General features: G+C 38.8%; 1 protein-coding gene across 1 annotated transcript; it reads right to left on the reverse strand.

The window, feature by feature from the left end:
- Positions 1–1218: 1218 nt before the first annotated feature.
- LOC135082432 (uncharacterized) lies at positions 1219–21853 on the reverse strand. Its single transcript, XM_063977227.1, has 6 exons — positions 19104–21853; positions 13137–13314; positions 12684–12750; positions 3761–12530; positions 2110–2198; positions 1219–1419 (listed from the first exon to the last, which is right to left on the reverse strand). The coding sequence occupies exons 2-6, from the start codon at positions 13304–13306 to the stop codon at positions 1219–1221; spliced, it is 9297 nt and encodes a 3098-aa protein (XP_063833297.1). The 5' UTR covers positions 13307–13314; positions 19104–21853.
- Between the last annotated feature and the right edge of the window lie 604 nt (positions 21854–22457).

Genomic DNA, 22457 nt, shown 5'->3' on the forward strand with positions numbered 1-22457 from the left:
AGTAGCTCACAGCTCATGTAGCTCAGTAGCTCGCAGCTCAAGTGGCTCAGTAGCTCGCAGCTCATGTAGCTCAGTAGCTCGCAGCTCATGTAGCTCAGCAGCTCGCAGCTCATGTAGCTCAGTAGCTCGCAGCTCATGTAGCTCAGTAGCTAGCTCGCAGCTCATGTAGCTCAGTAGCTAGCTCGCAGCTCATGTAGCTCAGTAGCTCACAGCTCAAGTGACTCAGTAGCTCACAGCTCATGTAGCTCAGTAGCTCGCAGCTCATGTAGCTCAGTAGCTCGCAGCTAATGTAGCTCAGCAGCTCGCAGCTCAAGTGACTCAGTAGCTCACAGCTCATGTAGCTCAGTAGCTCGCAGCTCATGTAGCTCAGTAGCTCGCAGCTCATGTAGCTCAGTAGCTCGCAGCTCATGTAGCTCAGTAGCTCACAGCTCATGTAGCTCAGTAGCTCGCAGCTCATGTAGCTCAGTAGCTCGCAGCTCATGTAGCTCAGTAGCTCGCAGCTCAAGTGACTCAGTAGCTCACAGCTCATGTAGCTCAGTAGCTCGCAGCTCATGTAGCTCAGTAGCTCGCAGCTCATGTAGCTCAGTAGCTCGCAGCTCATGTAGCTCAGTAGCTCACAGCTCATGTAGCTCAGTAGCTCGCAGCTCATGTAGCTCAGTAGCTCGCAGCTCATGTAGCTCAGTAGCTCGCAGCTCATGTAGCTCAGTAGCTCGCAGCTCATGTAGCTCAGTAGCTCGCAGCTCATGTAGCTCAGTAGCTCGCAGCTCATGTAGCTCAGTAGCTCGCAGCTCATGTAGCTCAGCAGCTCGCAGCTCAGTAGCTCGCAGCTCATGTAGCTCAGTAGCTCACAGCTCATGTAGCTCACAGCTCATGTAGCTCAGTAGCTCGCAGCTCATGTAGCTCAGCAGCTCGCAGCTCATGTAGCTCAGTAGCTCGCAGCTCATGTAGCTCAGTAGCTCACAGCTCATGTAGCTCAGTAGCTCGCAGCTCATGTAGCTCAGTAGCTCGCAGCTCAAGTGACTCAGTAGCTCACAGCTCATGTAGCTCAGTAGCTCGCAGCTCAAGTGGCTCAGTAGCTCGCAGCTCATGTAGCTCAGTAGCTCACAGCTCAAGTGACTCAGTAGCTCACAGCTCATGTAGCTCAGTAGCTCGCAGCTCGTGGCTCAGTAGCTCGCAGCTCATGTAGCTCAGTAGCTCGCCAGCGGACGCCTTGCTATGTTAAATAACTCGTACCTTCTTAGTGATCATCCGGACGTACGCGGCGGGCGGCTTGTCGGGATGCTTGGCCGACGAATGCGCGAGCAACTGCGCCTCGTTGTCGGCGCCGTGGACGCACCACGTGCACTGGTACATATTGAGCTCGTGGCTCTTCATGTGGACCAGAAGCTCGGCGGCCGACGCTCTGGTCTCCGAGCAAATCTGAAATTTTAATTCATAAATCATCATCATCATCATAATTTCAGCCATAGGACGTCCACTGCTGAACATAGGCCTCCCCTAATGATTTCCATGTTGATCAATTGGTAGCGGCCTGCGTCCAGCGCCTCTTTAAACAGCGTCAGCGTCAATTCATAAAATGAAATAACTATTGAGTTTTTTTTTTTAATATTTAAAGTGTTTAGACCTTTTGTGTCACTTTGAAATTAGTAAGGGAGCAAACAAATGTACTTATTATTGTATTTTAATATCGGGATATCAGGAGAAGAAAGAAAGAAAGAAACATTTATTGACATGGACATCACAAAAGACAAAAGAGGTAAAATAAAAAAAAAGCAAATAAGACAGAGGTGACATAAAACATACAATGAAAGAGCAAGTTTAGTAAACTAAGCAGGAGCATGTGTAACATAACATAGATGCAGGTATTTTATAAACCTAGCCAATAGAAACTCTTTTTGTTAATTAAAGCATCAAATGCACGTGACTAAACTTTTCACGCCAATGCTTATTATATTAATTTCAAAACAACTCATTAGTTGCATAAAAATAGATATTTAAAGCTGAACTGAAATTTTTTTGACTTCCAAAATCTCGCACCTCACGTAGCAATATCGATATTCTTAACTTATTCTCTTTTCCCTTTTTACTTTGTATATAAAAATTACTTACATAGCAATGTACCCATGTATCCGACGCATGCGCAAGTGTCAAATGTTCTTGGAACTTTTTCGCCACGTAGTTACGGTACTTGCAAGCGCCTGAAAACAAAAGAAAGATAGTTTAAGCATGACAAACTATTGAAAAAATTTGATAAAAATGATTAGACATAAAAAGGCGTGATAGTGACGAATACTATGATAAGTGTATGTTAATTTTTATCTCATTGCTTTTGTTATTTCCATTAAAGCCTAATAACACATTTACGCCCGTATTCACAAACATTACTATGACTACAGTGCGCATAGACGCATAGGGTCACACACGAACTTAATCACAGAGCTCTATTCAACGCTGTGCGTTCGATTTGCTGCTTCACATAAGCAAGCATCGTTTGTGGATACAGGTGTTATACTTCTATATCATAATTTACGCTTATTGTATGTTATTATCCTGAAAACATCAAACATTCTGTTCAATCAATCATGGATATGACAATTTTAGATACATTAGTCTTACTGCAAATTGAACCGAATTTAACAAAAAGATTACATACCAAATGATATGGTGTCAGCCGTATATGGCGGCTTTGTAATCTATCCTAGATATTATACACTCGGCATCAAATAAATCGCACCTCCCGCAACAAGCACTTTTCAAAAGTATGCATCCTCACTTCCCACCAACATTGGTACCATTTGAAAGCCTAGTTCATAGCTTAATTTCATTAAAGGAAAGGCTTTTACCCCAAAAATGTGTCTTTAGAAGGATCCAGAGTCACTTCCTCAAAAAATAGGTAGTTACGCTTGAGCCAACTTTTATGGCTATAAAACTGTTAAGTTGGAATTAATCGCTATCCATCTGTTAAAGAGGACACGTGAGGTCATTATTTGATTTTATAACCATAAAAATTGGTCTTATTGATCCCACAGGTGAGCCCAAAGTGAAGTCATTTTTCAAGTCACATTTATCGTATATGTTAATCATTTATTAAGAAATTAAATGTGTTTTTCTTAAAGGATATTTATTGGGCTTTCAAATAACACCAATATTGTTGGGGCACCATGATTATGTCAGAAGAAAATCTTTAAAGTTCGCGTCGCGGAAGGTGCGATTTATTTGACGTTGAGTATAGTTTGTCACTCTCACACTCATTTATTTTGGCTGTACTTTAATAGTTAAAACACCGCAAAAAAGGCGCTCACCGCACTTAAACAAACGCAAAGTGGAAACTATAATATGAACGGAAACATATCTTTGTCTTCAAGCAATGTTTTGATGGCGTATCATAACTTCATAACAACGTTTGCTATTCAATCATCCATAAAAATGATAATAGGCTTTACAACGACGACTTAAAATCTAAAATATGTAAGCACATTTTGTTTGAATGTGAAAATTACCGTATACACAGCAATTGAGCGTAAAATGTCTTATCAATTATTAAAATTAAGGCATAATTTTGTAAAATGAGCAACAACATTCGGCCCAAGTTCGACAGTTAACGGTTAAATTCAAACTGTTTATTTGTAAATACATAGTCATTATTTAGTAGATAATGAGTAGGTAGTTATTTTATTTTTTGCCTGCTGCTCGTAATAGCTATTTACTGTCGAATTTTAGCCTAAAGTAAGCAATATTGAAACAAAAAACGCATACGTACCAGCACACACGTAATATTGGACCGCAGCCTCTCGCGACAGCTTCGTGTCATCGGGTGGTGGCTGAGGATTCACAGGCGATTTGAGGATCAGCGGCTTCAATCCTCGATGGACTCTGCTTATATGCGCCACGACGGACTGGCTTGCCGCCGCCCGGTAGAAGCAGTGCCCACACACGTATGGGCACGTCCCATGGCTCTTGAATACGTGCATCACCAAGTCTATGGTGTTTCCCATGCAGTCGAAGCTGCAATACGCACACAACATAGCATTCTCGCCGCCTATACGCTGATGCGTCGACGCGTGTTGCAGCGCTGCTTCAACCGAATCCGTGGAGAAAGAGCAGTAGCGACCCGCACACTTATACACGTGCATCAACTTTTCCTTTGATTTCATGGTGTCCAAGACCACCTGCTGCTTCTGCGACATCACTTCGGCTTGCGCTTCCTCGTACTTCAACGGGATCACCGGCTCAGGCTCCGGTTCTGGCTCCGGCTCCGGTTCCGGCTCCAGCTCTGGTGGCAGCTCGTAGCTAGACTGGTCATCTCCAGTGGGCAGCTCCGGCTGAAGGCTCAAGCTGACGATGCTTTCGATCTTCGGCAGAGGTGGCAATTCCTCAGCAGCAATTGGTTCGTCAGTGCTTATAAGCTCGGACAGAGGACGAACATTTATCTTCGGCTTAGGGGGTGTGATAACTTCTGGTTCTGGTACCGGTTCGACCGGAACCGGTTTCTCTAATACCGGGAAGTTGTCAATATGCGCATCGAGGTAGTGCTGAAAGCATTCCCTGAAATCATGCCGCCCTTGAGGGGTGACGATCACCTTACAAACGAAGCAGTATCCGTCCCACAATTCTGAGTGCTTTGTTTGTACGTGCTTTTTCATTGATATGAGTAAAGTGGTTTTGTAATGACTTTCGACGCCGTTTATGCAACACACGTACTCTTTTAAGCCTGCATCTGTGAAACTTATTTTGAAGTGGGGATACGGGAAAATGTCATCTGAAGAATTAGTTTGAGACGTCTCGATCTCAGCTGCAGCGGGCGGTTCGGGCACGAAGGTTTCTGGAGCAGTCTCCGGAGGATCTTGAGCTTTTTTCGTGTTAGTTAATTGCTCGTTTCGTAGATCATCCACAAGATCTTCTCGTTCAACCTTGATAGTGCTCACGCTGTCGGCTCCAGTTGACATGTTGTCGCTAAGATTATCATCGTTTTCAAACGTTATTTTTGACTGTAAAGAGCTTTTAGGCGGTACTTCAATAGACACACGTGATTTTTTACTCTTGCGTTTTATTCTCTTAGCGATCGGTTCGTTCGTGTGATCACTGTCAGTGTCATCTTCACTGCGATCTCCGCTGCGATCTCTGCTGCGATCTAAGCTGCGATCTTCGCTGCGATCATCGCTAGCTTCCAAGCTGTGATTCGAGCGCGAGCTTCTCAGCACTCTCGGCTCGGGATCTGATGATGCAGCTGCACTGTATTTCTTTAGAAGTGCATTTATTGTTTTCTTAGACATAACCGCCAAATTAATGGTGTAAACCTCTGTCTGCTCATCGTTATGTCGAACAATTACATGAGTTTTAAGATTCTCCAATGATATTTGTGTGAAATTACATTTCTCACAAATATACCCTATAAGCTGCCCTTTCACATCTTTGGGAGGAGGCGGAATGTCTAAATTAAACGGGCATCTTGTGACGTTCATACAATCCGAACACAGTTTTTTATACTCTCCAGTGTGCACACTAACTACATGCCAAAAGAAAGATTCCAAAACCCCACCTTTTCTCGACTTGCCAAACTCTTTATAGCAGAACCTGCATACGTATTTGTCAGTAGGTATTTTACTGACTGCTTGGAAATTAATATCTTCGCATTGTTCGATCGCTTCTCTAGCTGTTTCTGGGTTCATACGAGAAAGGGGTATTTCCGAATGAGGATGTTCCTCTTTGTAATGGTGCACTATTTCTGTACCAACATATTCGCATAGACGGCATGGATATTCAAACACATCTTTACGGAAACAATACGACTTATCTGTGAAGCAGTTGAGATCAGGTATGGTGACCTTCTTTTGGATTAGTTTGTCGTCGTTTAAGGAAACTTCAGTTTGTTTGGCGTCAGGCTTCTTCCTTTTCGTCTTTTTTATAATGCCAGACTGCCAGCTAAATCGCTTGCGTTTAGGTTTCTTTTTCAGTTCACAAAGTAACTCTGAACTTCCGATGCTTCTAGAGGAAGCTAATGATTCATTCTCTGAATCTGAACTCGAGTCCTCTTTGCCATCATAGGATTTGATACTTGCTTCCTCATTCAAAATATCGCTGACAGAGTCAGATTCAAACGCATAAGGATCATCAGCGTCCTCGTCCTTTCTTTGTTGTTTGGTTTTCGATTTAGGTCCTGGCTTGTACTTTGATGGCTTTACTTTGTTTGGTTTCTTTTCAATTTCTGGAAGAGGTTGTATTTTTGGTTTAGATTTCGGCTTGATTTTCACTTTACTGGCTTTGTCTGTCTGTGTTTCTTCAAATGTCTCTACCTCTTTAGATTTTTCCATGACAACAACTGGTTCAGATTCAGTAGGAGTCTCTTCTTTTTTATCGTCTACCAGTTTCGCTAAACGACACATTCTAATTCCTGTAGCATTCAGTACGTCATCTCTCATAAACATCTCTTTTATATCTTCTTGCAATTTTATTAATTCATTAGATCGCTTTTTCTTGGTTGGACCTTTGGAAGATCTTGTAACTCTCTTCGCTTTAGACACAATATTCTTAGCAGACTTCGACTTTGCATTTCTTTTCTTTCCTTTTTTAATTGGCCCTTTTTTGACTGTCAAAGTAGGTTCAGTTATTTCTTCTTCTTCATTTTCATCTTCTAAGGTTGTATCTGTTTTTTCAGTTTCAACTATGTTTTCGCTTTCAGTAGTTTTATTTGTTTTCTCTTCATCATCAGCCAAATTTTTGGAGGTTTTTTTAGCAGTTTTCTTTGGGCTCATGGTTCCTTTAAGCTCTTTATTTTTTAGGTTATCTTCATGGTCAATTTCTTCTTTTGAGTCATCCTTCAAACTATCCTCTTTTTGCTTAATACTCGAGTCATCTTCTGTTTGTTTATCACTAGATTCATCACCTGTTAACTTTTTTCCAGAATCATCGTTAATGAGATCCTCTTCGTTTGTAAGCTTTGCCTCTTTTTCACTGACAACAGATGCTGTTTCCTCGTTATCGTGTTTTTTAATAGCTTCAGAGTCATCGTTGACATCTCTCGAATCGTCATCTTCATCAGAAACTATCTCACTCAGTTTCTCTAGTTTCTTTTTAATCTTATCATTGTCAGAAGACTGCTCGCCTAGCATATTCAGCAACTCCTTAATTTTCGATTTGTTTTGCAAAAGAGACAATATATTTCCTATTGAATCCAATGCCGGTGTTGTTTCTTTGTTAGAAGAGGTTGGTTCAGAGTTATCGTGTGTTGATGACACAATAGAGCTGTGTTCATTCTGAACTTCATTGGTACTGTCGGGGATGCTCTCTGGTTGACTTAATGATTTTTCCTGAGCCAATTCATTAGTGTTTATGGTACTGTCAGGTGTAGAACTTCTATTCTGTTCTATATTCGTGGCTTCCATCTTATCAGTTGGTTCTACGGTATCATTTCCACTTGTGGTAACCAAGTCATCGCAACTTTGCGGTTTTTTATTTGAATCTTGAGCAGATACCAATGACTCATCTTTCAAATCATCGATCTTCAGTTGTGGAGACTCTTTAAGCTCAGCAACTGCTTCTTTTACTGTTTCATCAAGCTTCATTACACTTACATTAGTTGTTGACGTGTTTAATGTAATCTCTTGACTATCTTGCGATAACTTTAGTTGGTCAAAGTTTTTAGACTGATTTAAATCATCTTTGATAACCTCTGAAATTATATTCAGAGACTCTTCCTCGTTTAACGACTTTGTGTCCTCTTTCCCTTGACTTGTTATACTTTCCAACATGGTTTCAAGAGAAATGTCTTCAGAAAAATCAGTTGGTGTTACCATTTTATTTGGCCCCAAGTCGTTGTCCAAATCTGCTATAAGAGCATTTATATTATCCATAACTGGGTCTGAGACAATGTTATCGGAGAACATTTCCAAATCATCAATGCCAAAACTGGAGTCCAAATCGCCAGTGTTGGAATCGTCATTTGTGACAACGGTTCTTTCTTCATTGAGTTTTTTGGTCTCTGTTTTAGTATCACTTTTAACATTCAAGGTTTCTGTTTTGGTCTTATTTAACTTCTCGTTTAATGTTTCTTCGTCAGAGTCTGTATCATAGATAACCGCTTTTTTAGCTCTAGATTTATTACTTGGTTGCGATGAAGTACTTTTTCTACTGGATCTAGTAATTCGTTTTAACTCTACATTGTCATCTTTTTCCAAATCACTTTCCTGGATATCGGCATTTTTTTTGGTTTCTGCTTTATTCTCTACTCTTTGTTTTTTATTCACTTTTACCACTTTATCATTAGCACTTACATTTTTTGGTTTCTCTTGTATTGGCACTGATTTTTCTACGCTTCTTTTTGTCGGGACTTCTTTTTTCTGCGTCCTCATGTATAGTTCAATTAAGCTATTTTTATTTTCCTCGCCTTTGCCTTGAACGTTCTTTTTCATTGCTTCTAATTTAGGGTCACTTGATTTCTTTTCAGGTTCAATTTTATCAGTTTTTATTACTTCAGGCTCAGGTCGTTTAATTTTTGGAATTTTGTAGTTTTTAACGCCATATCCTGAACCCAAAATAGTACCTTTACTTATGTTATCATTTGAGTATACTATGCCAGAATTTCTCCGATTGTAATCATTTTTATTGTCTTTACTTTTAAAATCGTTAAAATCTCTACGTAACCTGGGATCTCGATTGTTTTTCCTGGGCGAATAGGGTTTTTTCGTACTATTCTCTGGCCCTTTCTTTACTTTATTTTCATGTAAATCAATTCGGCTTTGCCTTTTATTTGAAGTCTCTGCTCGTCGATTACCTATTGCAGCAACACTAGTTTTCGCTACTTTGGTTTCTCTAGCATCACATTGGGATTTAAATAAATGAAATTCCGCTTTTATATCTTTAAAACTTTTTTCTGCTTTTGAACTTACTAAATCTCGACCAACGCTGCAAGCACGCCTAAAGTTGTTTCTTTTCGTGTCTTCATGGGTCTCATTATGTTCGTTTCGATTTTGAGACACTGTCCTTCCGACACTAGGCTCGCGGCACAAAGATCGTCCGACACTCGATGCTCGTTGTTTACGGCTATCGAACGAATAATCGAATACTTGAATTTTTCGCCCGGTGTCTAGGAAATCTTGGAATGTTGTTGTGACACTAGTATCAATAGTAAACGATCTTCCAGCGTGGGGCTTGACGGATAGTCTGTTTTCCTCATCGTCCTGTGAAAAACTTCTACCTACACTGGTAGCTCTATGAGGAGGGTGCTGTCTTTCATCAGGTGTTGATCTTCCAATACTGCGTTCGCGGTAAAACCCTTTTCTTACCCCGTATTCACTATTCCCTCTGGAATTATCGCAATCGTTACGGTAATCGTTACCCTTACGGCCGTAGCTGCGCTCTCGCGAGTAAAATCGATCCTCTTCGTTATCTCTTCCCGCCACGCGACCGACACTGGGCTCGCGCCGAGATCTATTGTCTCTATTAAATTGACGATGGTCCGAATCACGAGGCGAGTATTTACTATATCTGTCATCTCGACCAACACTTTGTTCTCTGTGTGATCTGTAAGAATCGGACCCACCGTACCTATCGTTGTGAGAAGAGTAATTCGACGAATTACGATCTTTGTAGTAACTATTGCGATCCCTATCGTTCTTCTGATAGCCATCAAAATCATTACTTCTATTTAGCCTTGGATCCCTGACAGTATTATCTGATCTGCCAAACGGGTGACTTGGTGTCATTGGCATTTCGCCACGTCCGAATGGATGACTAGGCGTAGTAGGACACTCTGATCTGCCGAAAGGATGACTCGGCGTCGTGGGAGCATCTGATCTCCCGAAGGAATGGCTTGGCGTTGGAGGGCACTCTGTTCGACCGAACTGATAACTGGGTGTTGAGGGACAATCTGATCTGCCAAAAGATGGCAAAGGCGTCATTGGAGCCTCAAGTCGACCGAATGGATGCGTCGGAGTGAGAGGACAATCTGACCGACCGAAGGGATGAACGGGGGTTGTGGGACATTCCAATCTATTCAAAGAATCTCTTCTATCAATATTGTATCCTGAAGTTTTCTGAAACTTGTTGTAATTGTTATATTTGTTGTCATTAAATCGCGACTTCTGATAATCGGGAGCATCTCTCTGTGCAGATGTTGACCTAGAATCGTGTTCTTCCCATTTTCGCGTCGTGTTGACGTCTTTAGCAGGATTCCACCTGGATTTTCTATTTTCTACTTCAGGTTTGTAATTAGGTCTTATTTCTTTAGCAACTGAACTTTCATTTTCTCGTTGATCAAACGGCATAAACATCGGGGCATAAACATGTTTCTGAGCCGCATTTTCCTCGTTTTGAATAGCAGGTATATCATAAGTTCGTGCATTTGGAGTCATGATTGGTGTCATGGAGGGCGTCATACTAGGGTTTATACTAGGAGTCAATGGGGCTCTACTAGGGGTCATATTAGGGAAATAGTTAAGTACAGGTGGCACACATCTTATATCGGGACTCATCATGTGAGGAAAGGGAGAACCGATTGGTGTAGCCATGAGTGGTTGAATAGGAAATGAGGAAGATTCTACGTTTGCAGATTGGTTGAAATCTTTTCTCAATCGAGGATCTAAAGGCTTTTTCGTTTTCTCTTCATTCTTAGTTTTGTTTTCAATACTGCCATCTTTGTTTGGTATTGGGCTAGGAAATTGCGGGATTAATACTTGTGGCATTAATGTTCTCATATCAACGTCGCCTGTAGCAGTCGCGGCTGCAGGTTGAAGGGACTCTGCGGGTATTATAACTGGTGGTTTAGTTGCATTCGTAGCATTGCCGTCATTTTTATTATCAGGCGATTGCGGAGCGATGTCGTCATAAATATTATCCAAAGAAACTTTGTCCTGACTATCTTCATCATCAGATACGCCATCTTCATCTAACGCTAGTTTAGTAGGGAAATTGAATCGTTCACATTCCTTCATTGTCAATTTAAGACTTTGTTTCTTGGCTAAATCTTCTTTTAAACTTTGTGATGAGTCTTTTATAAAAAGCGGAGTGGTGGCTTTTGCCGGTGTTGTGGCCTTTTCTTTATATTTCTCAAAAGAAATTCGTTTTTTCGGTGCGATTTCTTGGGCACTAGCAACTTTTGTAAGTTTTGGTTGATGTAATAGTGGCGTCACGGTTTCAGATCCAGGAATCGATAGAGATTCACTTAGTATTTCATTTTTTAGAGCTTGCAATATATCTATTTCTGATACAACAGGTTTATCATCCGAAACTGGACGTTCATTTAGTAAAGGTATTTCAACCTGACTTTTTGTTTCCTTAGAGTCATTTGGACTCGAGGAGTTCACAGATTTATCGTTTGAAGTTTTTGCTGTTTTTTCAGAAGAACTTAACTTCTCAGCATCAGTAGTCGCCGAGGCATCTTTCTCGATTTTATCATTAGATGAAGACTCTAATGGCTTGTAAAAGTTAGCTGGCTTAACAACATTATCCTTTTCTTGTGTATCAGACACGTTTTTATTTATATCGGCATTAGTGGCACTATTCTCAGTTTCGTCTTTACTCATATCTAATTGGTTCTCCATATTGCTAAGATTAGCTTTCGCCTCGGCGCTTTTTTGATCATACATTTGAAAATCAGATGGATCTGTCTCATTTAAATCCTTGGGCCCTTTCTCGTCGGCTTTGGATGACTCACTGACATTTCCATCTTTATCAGAATTGAGTAAAAGACAAATCTGTATCTTCCTCTTATCATCAGAGATTTTAGCTTTGCTTGATGAACTTTGCTTACCCTTATTATCAAGCAAAACATCTCCATAAATGCTTTCAATGGCTTCACTTTCGCTGTCAGACAGCTCCCCTTCCTCAACGTCATCTTTTTTCTTTTTAGAATTTTTATTCTTCTTACTGTCTTTATAAGACTTAAGTAATAAATCGGATATGTCATCACAATTCGCACCAGTCTGATTTAACTCACTCAGTATCTGTCTTTTTGCTTCTCTTAAAGTTTCAATGTCCACGTCATTATCGTTACACTTCATGATACGTGTAAGTATATCTTTAGTGTTTAATGAATCCAAAGTTTCTTGTGGCACGTTCAATGTGATGTTCAGACCTTTGGACTTCTGACTCTTTGATTTTTTTCTTTCTTTTTTGTGGTAAGCAGGCGATACTCTTTTGGGGGACCGTCGAGGTGACCTACGGCTGAATAAGGGCTTATCCGGGTTTGGGTTGGGTTCATCCCATTTGCTTCGTGGTTCTGGAGACACCAAAACACGAGTGTAGTTACGTTTAGACGTAGACTTCGGACTGATTGAGGCTTTACGTGTAGGGGATGCGGATTTCTTTAAATTTGGTCTCCTTTGGAATAGCGCTGGTTCTTTACTGCCTGGCGTGCAAATTTCCTCGATTTCACTAGCTCTAGCTATTTCAGGCAAAGTGTCTTTATTATCAACCAGATCTTTCGAAATAGAGTTAAGTTTGTTCCTTGCAGAATCTAAAGCTTTTTCGTCTTTCTGTTTGGAATTACTTGAGTATGCCGGACCTGATGCAGATTTTTCTGGTATAGCATCTTTCTGTAACAAAAGAGAGATTTTGTGTGAATAGCATTTAGTGGGTGGATAAAAAAATTCATTTTTGATTTTAACTATAGCTTTGTAACCAGTAGTGAATAAAATAGAGTTGTTAGCGCTAAATATTATAATTTGTAGGCTTTTGAACACACTTACCTGTTCTACCTTAGCGTACAAATTGACCAGCACTTGTTCGCATTTGTTTAAGTTCTCCATTTTCATTCTAGAAGAAAACAATCTTGTTAATTTATCTATTTTTAAGAAACATTATAGGTACATATTATTTTTAAATAAATTATTTGGTTTTGGTGTATTTTAATGATTCTAGCAAATTAAAAATAACAATTAAGTTAGCCACATTAAAAAAATGAGGCTTGAAGGGTTAAATAACGAGGATTTCTATTAAAACAGGCAGTTTACTCGAACTAACTCTCATACAGTTTCATGTGTAAGAGATTTGAAATATTTTTTACTAATAACTTCTATGCAATAAAGCAAATACAAAATAAAGTTGCATAATGTCTACGCTGGTTTACCAACTGAAACAGACTACAAGCATGCAACGTCACAATCACGTAATGAATCAGATACCCTGTAAAATCACTAAACCTTTTCTTCTCATCCTGCAGGAGATCCCTCAGGGACTTGATCTTATCCAGCTGCGCCTGCCGAGGGTTGACGCTTCCACTCCTGTTGCTCTCCAGCCTTTTGATCATGCTCTCCAGGAATGGAATGTACTTCTTCATCTCCTCAAACTTCCGATCGTAATCCGACTCCATTTTGGCGGCTAGAATCAACGATATTATGGACATAAGACAATGTATTAGGCAGTGATAGGGTTACAATTTAACTGGGAAGTTCTAAAGCGACTTTTTTAAAAGCCTACTTGCAAAAAAATAAAGACGCATTCTATGAATAGATGAAGGATAGATATTTCAGTCTTATAAATAGGCAAAACAAATGGAAATAGTCAAAATTATATTAGTTATAGTAGTAGAAAGTAACAGATTTCATTTTACTAAATTGAATTAGAAATTTCTAGTGTGCATGGTGCACTAACTCTCCGTTTAAGCCGGGTTTCCAGAGCGTGTTTTACCCTAAACAATAAAAAAAACATTTCAACATTCAACAAAATTGCCTAGAAAAATGTTGACATGTTTTTGTTATTTGTGTAGGGCACAACACGCGCTGGAGACCACAGATTAATAGAGTATATATCTAAAGACCCGGCTTTAGATACACACTAGAGATGGCATGAATCGGTAACGCGAATCTAATCGGTAGATTAAAGTTAAACAGTTACCGAAACCGATTCAATTCATAAAGTTCATTCGTCACCGATAGATACAACACTATTCGCAAACGCAACTGACGCAGTCTATCATATTTTCATCTAGCGATATAAATAGAACTAGGTACCTAATTACCTTTTAACACCGTTTTAACGAATTAATTAATGTATATCTTACTGCTTTTACAGCATTTTGATAAAATAAGATATAAGTATTGTAATATCTTTGATACCAAATAAATATCTTTTTTTTCTTTCTTACTTTAAAATAGAACCTTAAAACGAGATACAAAAGCGAAAGATATAGGTATGTTCGTATCATAGTTTCAGCAATGTAGGTCAGAATGCTTATGTTTTATACATCAGAATTCTATGTTTACTAATTTGCATAAATCTTTTAGGAATGCATACATTCGTCGATCGTCGCGTATGCGAATTTAACTTCAAAATATAGGTATGTCGCTAGCTCGCACTACTACCAACCAGGCCTGTTCATCTCCGCGAGTTTACATCGAAAACAAAACACGCACGATGGCCCACCTACAGGATACTATTCGACAAGACCTCACATACGAGCGAACATTGACTCACGCACGCGTATTCTTGTGTATGATGGAAGAAAATAAAGAAAATGGTGTACTAAATACTGTGCAGTATTTAACTGCCTAAATAATAATAAAAACACAGAATGTACTTTTTTAAGTTGCCTCAAGACACTGAGAGATAAATAAGTAGTTAATATTATTCATGATAATTCATGCTAAATCATGTATTTCCTCCGCCATTTTCCGCAGTTTAGCACCCCACGTCACATCATTTTACCGAAGTCAGCCCTATAGCTTCGGCGCAGTGCCGATCACTGACGTTTGTCAACAAAATGGTGCTTGACTCTTGAGACAGGCTAAATTACACCATATTGTTAAGGACATTGAGCATACATTTTTTTAAATACCTTCGCGAAGTAAAACTTCTGTACGTAGTACTTATTATTATTCTGTGCTACTACTGTAAACATTTTCAACATATTGAGGCAATCTCTTTTTAAAAAACAAGTAACTTTTTCCAACAAATATAGGACTTTTACAGCTCGACCGCCATTAACAACAAGTCCCGAGGGTTAAAACTGAGAAATAATAGAAAGATCACGTCCGCTCCCCTAGTATTATTACACTAGATGCGCGTGCGCCGGTTTTTATGGAACACAAAGACACAATGAGTATTTATTACCCTAATTTGAGTTCATCCTTTTCTTGCGCAATTTTCGTTGCCTTTTTTATAAAACAGTGATTTTTTTATTGTTTTTATTTATTTTACTTCTCCGTAAATACCGATATTGCGATAATGAAGCAAGCTTCAAGTTCCTCCTGATATTGAGATCATGAATTCACGATTTTAGCATATCAAATTAAAATACACAAAGCCGCGTGAGAATAATTATATTATTAATTTAATTTAAAGTAGGCGGCAGGCACTAACTTATGGATCAAATAGACAAAAGGCTGGCGCATTTAATAAATATTTAGACGATTATGGCATTCTTCTGAATTCTAATGCTGTAAACCGGCATCATGAATAAAACAATAGCCTAAACATAACGTTCAGAAAATGGTTGTAGGTAGATAGGTATAGGGTTAACTCAGGTAATAATAATATTTTAAACGTGGTATTTTTAATGACATCAATCAACCGCTAAGGGGCTGGACGCCTTATCGGAAAAGCAAATGGAGTGATACGATTGTTAAACGCTCTTAACAAAAAAATTATTAAAAAATAAGACAGAAACATCGGAAAAAAGTCCGAGAAGAAAACAAATCAACGGAACGTGTAAGTATCGTAAAACAAAAAACAATACTCATCCCTGTGAAGTTCAACAGATAGGGATAACCGCATGTTTTACAGATCATAGGAACCGGTTAATTGTACAACCGGTTCGTGACTGCAATGCCAACCAATGACAACGCCACGTTCAAATGTAGGTGGCGCTAGTTTCCATATATCAGCAGTAACAGTTACGTTGCTATTGTTGCCGGTTGCCAAGACCGGTATTACCCCGCCGATTTCTGCCTAAGATAGGAATAGAAATAATAAATATCCTTGGACATTTTACAATGCGCGATCTAGTCCCAAGCTAAGCAAAGCTTGTACTATGGGTACTAGACAACGGATATTATAATACTGCATCATAACAGCCTATCCTAAAGTATTGGAGGTCAAGAGGTTCCGCGATAAGGTATTGCTTTAGCAATGTTGAAACGGTAGGTATGTACTACCTTCAGAGTATGGTTCTACTTTTACAACACTTAATTCTTCTCGAATTCGAGCCGCCTCGAAGATTTTATAGATGTGAAGAAACAATTGTAAAGTATTACTATTCCGTTTACGATCCAAAAATTCCAAAGTTTCTCTGCTGGAATGCAAAGGATCTGACATTTCTGGACAAACTTTTATATCATCACGCGTATTGATGCATTAAGGATCGTCCCCACGGCAATCCAGTTTTTCGGATCCCGCAAAACTGGACTGGAATTCGAACGGGACGGTTTTTTGCGGACCCCTGCAAACGGGATATTCGTGTGAACGTTAAGATTAAAACACTTTTACTAATAAACGGGATGCTGTAAAATAAAACTGGATAACTTTGTGGGAACAAGCCCTTAAGAGTTTTTTCTTAAGAGCTCGTAGGAATTAATAGCGAACGAACAGTTTGTAAAGTTAGTAACAGTTTACCAACACACGTTCATCCACAATAGCATAGATAATGTTAGTCGAATCAGTGTAAGTTCTACTCCATGTGCTCGACTGCATTTCCCGATGAACAGATAATCACAGGTAATAATCCAGTTCCAAAACCATGTAATACACGTACAACGTACGCTAAAATAACGTAAAGTTCTCTTAATTCCGATATATCACTGTCCAAGCATAAGTATCGATTCACCAAATAATCTCATTTTATTTCCAACGACACGAATATTTGATTAATAATCGGAACAGAAATAATAATCTTTAAAAAAATCCAAAATCGAAACGTGTAAGCGATGACCACACTTAACCGCTAGCGCCGCGCTCTCTGAACCTCTTGAATGAAAGTATTTAAAAAGAAATAATGAAAAATATACTAAACTATAACACGTTTAAAGACTGAATAACCATACTTAAAATATTAAAAGTCGTCGAAAGTTCATACCAAATAACTTCAAAAAACTAAAATCGATTAATAATGCGCCATTATCGATTCTTAAAATGCAAATCGAACATCTCTAGCGGTCTCATTTCGTTCGTAAAACATCCGACTGCTACTTAACTGGGAGTGAAAATGTAATGTGGTTTAGATTTCGCGTATTCATCTGTCATCATCACCGTGTTATTTACACTAGCACAAAAAACGGCCGTGATTGCGCACTTTTACAGCAACCGGTTCTTCCTTTAGTATCAGAAACCGGAATAGAATAATCGATATCGAAGCTTTCACAGCACTAATAACACCATGTAGTCACTGATCTATAAACAGATCGTTATAGGTATTTTGTTATAGATCAACAATAATACTTATGTTAATTATGTAGTATTATCGTAAATAGGTAAATAAACAAAATGCCTGTCAAGTACTTTAGTGCAGTTCTTTTTCCCCAGCGATAATCCATTCATCGGTAGGTACATCACTAGTAACAAATAACCGTATTTATATAATTCACTTAACACTCATTCGTAACATAGCGCTTTTACCGAACCGAAACCGGTTTTTTTTCCTACGATAAAAAACCGTATCGCGCAAATATCGAACATCACTAGCTAAGAATAACCGAACTCAAACAAAACCGTACGTCCAGCCAGCTCCTCTCCAAAAATTAAATTGTTAGTTTAGTTATACCGAGTAGGTAACCTAAAATTATTTTTTAAATCCTGGGTAGGTAGGTAGGTAGGTCAAATTAATAATACTTATAACCTAACTATCAACAAGCAATAGGTGCAAAGCCATATTTTATACAAGGATGCTTTAAAATACACTATTTTGTGGTGCCTCATCATGGTATTTTTTAATGCATAAACATAAACAATATTGTATCTTACCGACTACGCTTTTCTATCGCCAACCGATCACAATAAATCACAGTAGGTTATAAATGGCTACTTAACATATTATTTGTATTTTTGTAGAAAAGTTTAAAAAACAACAAGCACTTCGATATAATCTAACCAACGTAGATATTACAATTAAAATTTTGTTCTAAACGTGACTGCGCTCTCTCGGTGTCGTTGTGGCGGTGACTGCGAGCAATTTGTTTGTTCGACAGGCGATGAGGCGACTATGCGAGTGTGAGTGAGTGAGAAGAAAAGCGAGGCGCGGGCGAGCGACGCTACCGCTAACTAACAACAAAATGGCGGTCGGCCGTCCTACACAGTAAAATTAATTGTCTACCAATTTACCAAACCTACAATAGTAGCACAACACTAAAAAAACATTTTTTTAATATTATTTGCATGATAAATTAATTTACTAAACAATTCAAATTATTTTCGACAAAGTAATCTTGAAAGGCACATATTTGATGCATGTTCGTTCACTTCCGTTTTCGTTTATTGACAGCCACAGCCGGATTTGCACCCGCCATTTTTTTTGTAAAATACCTAGTACTTAAATTTATCTTTTTGTTTGTTTCACTATTATTTATTGTGATACGGACGGTATTGTCGCCCTATATTTTATTATTGTAATAATGACTACGTACTCGTATGGAAATAAGCAGCATCTAATAACTAACATACCTTGAGCATCATTTTAATGATAGACGGCCGTAAGCAAGACAATCTTCATATCCGCTTGAGCAGCTATCAATAAAATTAAAGTAAAAGTTATTAATTATCAGGTGAAATCTCTAAATTCCACCTAAATAACATTAGCAAGGTAAATAAGACATAATAATCTGAAAATATAATCCCATAGGTACGTAGGTAAAAACGTACAATATTTTGTGTACCTAAGCGTGATGGTAGCTGGTATGCTGACGTCTGTGATATGTATTAGGTAATGCAATACCATTGCAATAGGTACATCATTATGTATCTCTCATTAGATCTTCACGAAGCTTGATTGTAAATTGTCACTTTCTATAGCTCGGTTCATGTTAGAAATAGGTTTCGCACACAACGAGTCGAGACTCGCGTTCATTACGCAGCAATCACTAAACGCTTATAACACGAGCCATCTTTCGCCGAACCGACGCCATTGCATGGCATTAAAATCTATCGCTGAAATTCCCAATGGACAGAAATGTTTCACTAACCTTTTGCTATTCTACAATCGGTAACGAAATAATATTAATCGAATGAACACACGGCGTTGTAACTGTCGCACATTCTGCTATGGGCCAGCAATGTTCTTTGTTATAATTATTATTCCTGGGTCTCGTTTCTCTTACACCTCTCAGGAGCGGGCGACGACTGTCGGCTGCAAGTTAGCTATGCTATAGGCTCGGAAACAAGGACGGAGACCGACGCCCCACCGCGCGGGGACCCCTCTTCCAGTTTGTACGCCTCAAAAATCATTCGGCCGTCGGGCTTCGCTGTCCCCGGTCGGTGTTCACGCGGTTACGTTCTCGCTATATTATCTACTCGCAACTGCTCACGTCTTCAAAATGGCGCGATAGCTTTTGAGCGACAAGCACATTCGAATTTGATGTTCTAGAGCACTATCGCGTGTTTTTTTGTGTGTCTTTTGTTGGGTGGATTCTTTTCGGCCAGAAGCAAAACTGCACTGTTGACGTAATCAACCAATGACAAATAGGTCACTCGCTTGCCAGGAAGTGTCACTTTTATCAAAGCATTCGTGTGAAAAGTAGAATTTTAATTTCATATTGTGTGAATCCTGTGGTTCTTTTATCGTTTATCAGCTTCCCCTTTTGGGTTTTCAATGTATTGCTTGTAGGTGTGGTACAAGTATCGGGAAACTGGCGTTGAATCTAATAAGTGAAAGGTGACGATTTCTTGTTAAAAACTCGGTTACATTAATGTGATCTTTATTTATTAAAGGTATTCGAATACACTGTTTAGTAGTAGCTTTATCTGCAAACATTAAAATGTATTCAGTCCGCTAAAGACTATCATGCCCGGTACAAATCAGTTTATCTAACCTACTTATAGGTATTTTTCATACGTTGGTAGATCACAAATCCCGCCATTAAAATTAAAACCTAGGTGGTCTAGCTACTCGTTACAAAAACTGAATGACTCACTAGGTATCAATATCGCAAAGGATTTGTTGTTCATTGTGGTCCTGCTAACCTTTTACATTATTTATAAGTTACCTACTACCTTGTAAACTTCCTCAGAGGTCAACGTAGGTAGTTAGTAGGTATGCGATGCTGAATTTCATCAAAACCAGATTTTTTAAGTGGAGTAAACGAATCAAAAAGTGTTACCATTCCTATGATGGACAAGACAACTAACCATAAATATGAAGAAGCTTGAATATCATAAGAACTTGAAACGCGAAAGGTTCAGGGAATTTCATTCTTAACAGATTTTCGTAGTTAATTCCATGTTCTGACTTCAGCATCCCTGAAAAAATGTGAGGAGCAGAAAATGTGTGGTCGTCATAAACTGAGGAATTCCCTAAATTTCGCCCATTTGCTTGGCAATCCCACCTTGGTCGGTATGATTCTTTTCAACTCATTTTAGTTTTTTCGGAACATCGGAGTCATCCATATCCACTCTGGATAAGTAGTCGTACATTTCGGAGATAGATACCTACTATCTGTTGTTTTACAGGATCTTGAAGAACACCAAGTAGAGAAAAGTAGTTTTATTGCAGACTGCTGTTTCTAATGCGGTTCTAGTTTAAAAGGTGATATTTTTGAGTAGGCTCTCAGGCCCGATTCTGTATTTCAGACTGGAATTGATGAAATAAGTTTTTGAACCTAGATATCGCAAATATTATGTCTTACCTTACCTATTATAGTTTTTTCATCTAGGTACCTCTACCTATGCACCTATTTCAGGCCTTATGTGGGGATTTTGTCTATATCAGGAATGACGTGTGATTGTGACCGTAAGTATGATAGATCGTCCTGGATTTTCAAATTTTCCGACAGTCCCTACTATCATTGCAGCAGTAAATTATCCCTCTCTACTAGTTCTTGGCTTATCTTACGCAATGGATTTATTCAATTCTTCCATGCCCTACATACTTATTGTACAAATAAAAATATAAAAGCAGTCTGATGTTACAAATAACCAGCAGAGATTGGCTCACAGCGTCAAGTTTAACTTGTATCTACACAAGTAAACTTACGCCAAATGTAAGATTTTTCCGAAATACTTAAAAATCTCCCTTTTCAACATTAGCACCACTATCTAGTACGCTTCTATTTCATAGATTGGTTGCCATAAATTGTTCGAGAATTAGATAGAATGCATAGAAACGTAGTTCCTACCTCTTACTACAACTCAACATAGTTATTTATTAAGTTACAAAGCAGACAAGTATGTAGGCGTAACCTTTGATAACGCATACCTATGCTGTAGATAGTATAGTGATCGTATCGTGATAGTATCGTATCTCTTCTACTCGGTTCGCGTTGTGCGTCATGATTCTACCACACACTGTGAAGTTAGGGCTATGTTATTTTGGTCGATCGATTGTGTTTCCAATGCCGAGCACTTTGCGCATGCTCTGAGTATAAGGAAAATCGTACTAGGTATATGAGTTACCGCTTATCCGACTACAAACCAGTCGGTCTCGGAGCACCGTTATGCGAGGCTGCCGCACCGTAGACTGAAAATTTTTCGTAAACAACTGAAAAGTAAAGATAGTAGAACAACTTTGATAATACAAATAGTGCGAAGGACACGAAGGTACGGAACTAAGTAATTTACAGAAAACTAGTGTGCTCAAGAACTCAAGATAAGTGAACAGACTTACCACAAATGTTTATAATAACATAGTAAAAGATTAAAAGCTTGTATCTTAAAATTAAGTTGAAAATAAAGCTATTTAAATAACAATTGCATGTTTCTATTATCTAACAGAAATTTGAAGGGCGATTTTTAAACTAAAAACATCACAAATCATTGTTAGGCAATATGTTTTAAAAATTATTTTACTGACATTTATGTAATGTGTTAAAAAGTTTACCAAATGCGCTGGTTTATTCAAATTTTCCTCAATTACATAAATACACACATCGTTAATATTGTTAGATCCTTAGATCTAAGGTTAGATCAATAGCGCCACCACAGGTGTAACGTGGTGCTTCTATGTTGCCTCAAGGCCTCAACCCATCACTTATGCCTTACCAACTTAATATTATTCTGTGGCCTTACTGCGTATGTTATTGGTAAACAAGTTGCAAGATTTATCTTCAAAGAGTCAAATTAGTGAATATCGACTGAAAAAAATCCGTGCTTAAACTTACAAATACCTACTTTACTAATTCTTTTTGAACGCATTTTACAGAAAAAGATTTGTGCTAAAAACTTCCCGCGTGAAAACTACAAACCATGTTAGATGCCCTAAGCCCTAGTTGTGGCCCGCCGCCGCGCCGTATTTCAAGTCGAAATTGGTCAAAACACCTTGACTTTCTACTAACTTGTAGGTACCCACTGTATTTCCCCCCACCTCGTCCGAATCAATATCACAA

This window comes from Ostrinia nubilalis, chromosome 21 (genome assembly GCF_963855985.1).
Source record: "Ostrinia nubilalis chromosome 21, ilOstNubi1.1, whole genome shotgun sequence".
Taxonomy (NCBI): Eukaryota; Metazoa; Arthropoda; class Insecta; order Lepidoptera; family Crambidae; genus Ostrinia; species Ostrinia nubilalis.

Bases quoted from the DNA above. Each gene is read 5' to 3' on its own strand.
- LOC135082432 (XM_063977227.1), bottom strand. From the start codon at position 13,306: ATGGAGTCGGATTACGATCGGAAGTTTGAGGAGATGAAGAAGTACATT. The intron at 2,199-3,760 runs GTACGTATGCGT...TTTTGTTTTCAG, and splicing joins CCAATATTACGTGTGTGCTG to GCGCTTGCAAGTACCGTAAC. The intron at 1,420-2,109 runs GTAAGTAATTTT...TTAAAATTTCAG, and splicing joins ATACATGGGTACATTGCTAT to ATTTGCTCGGAGACCAGAGC.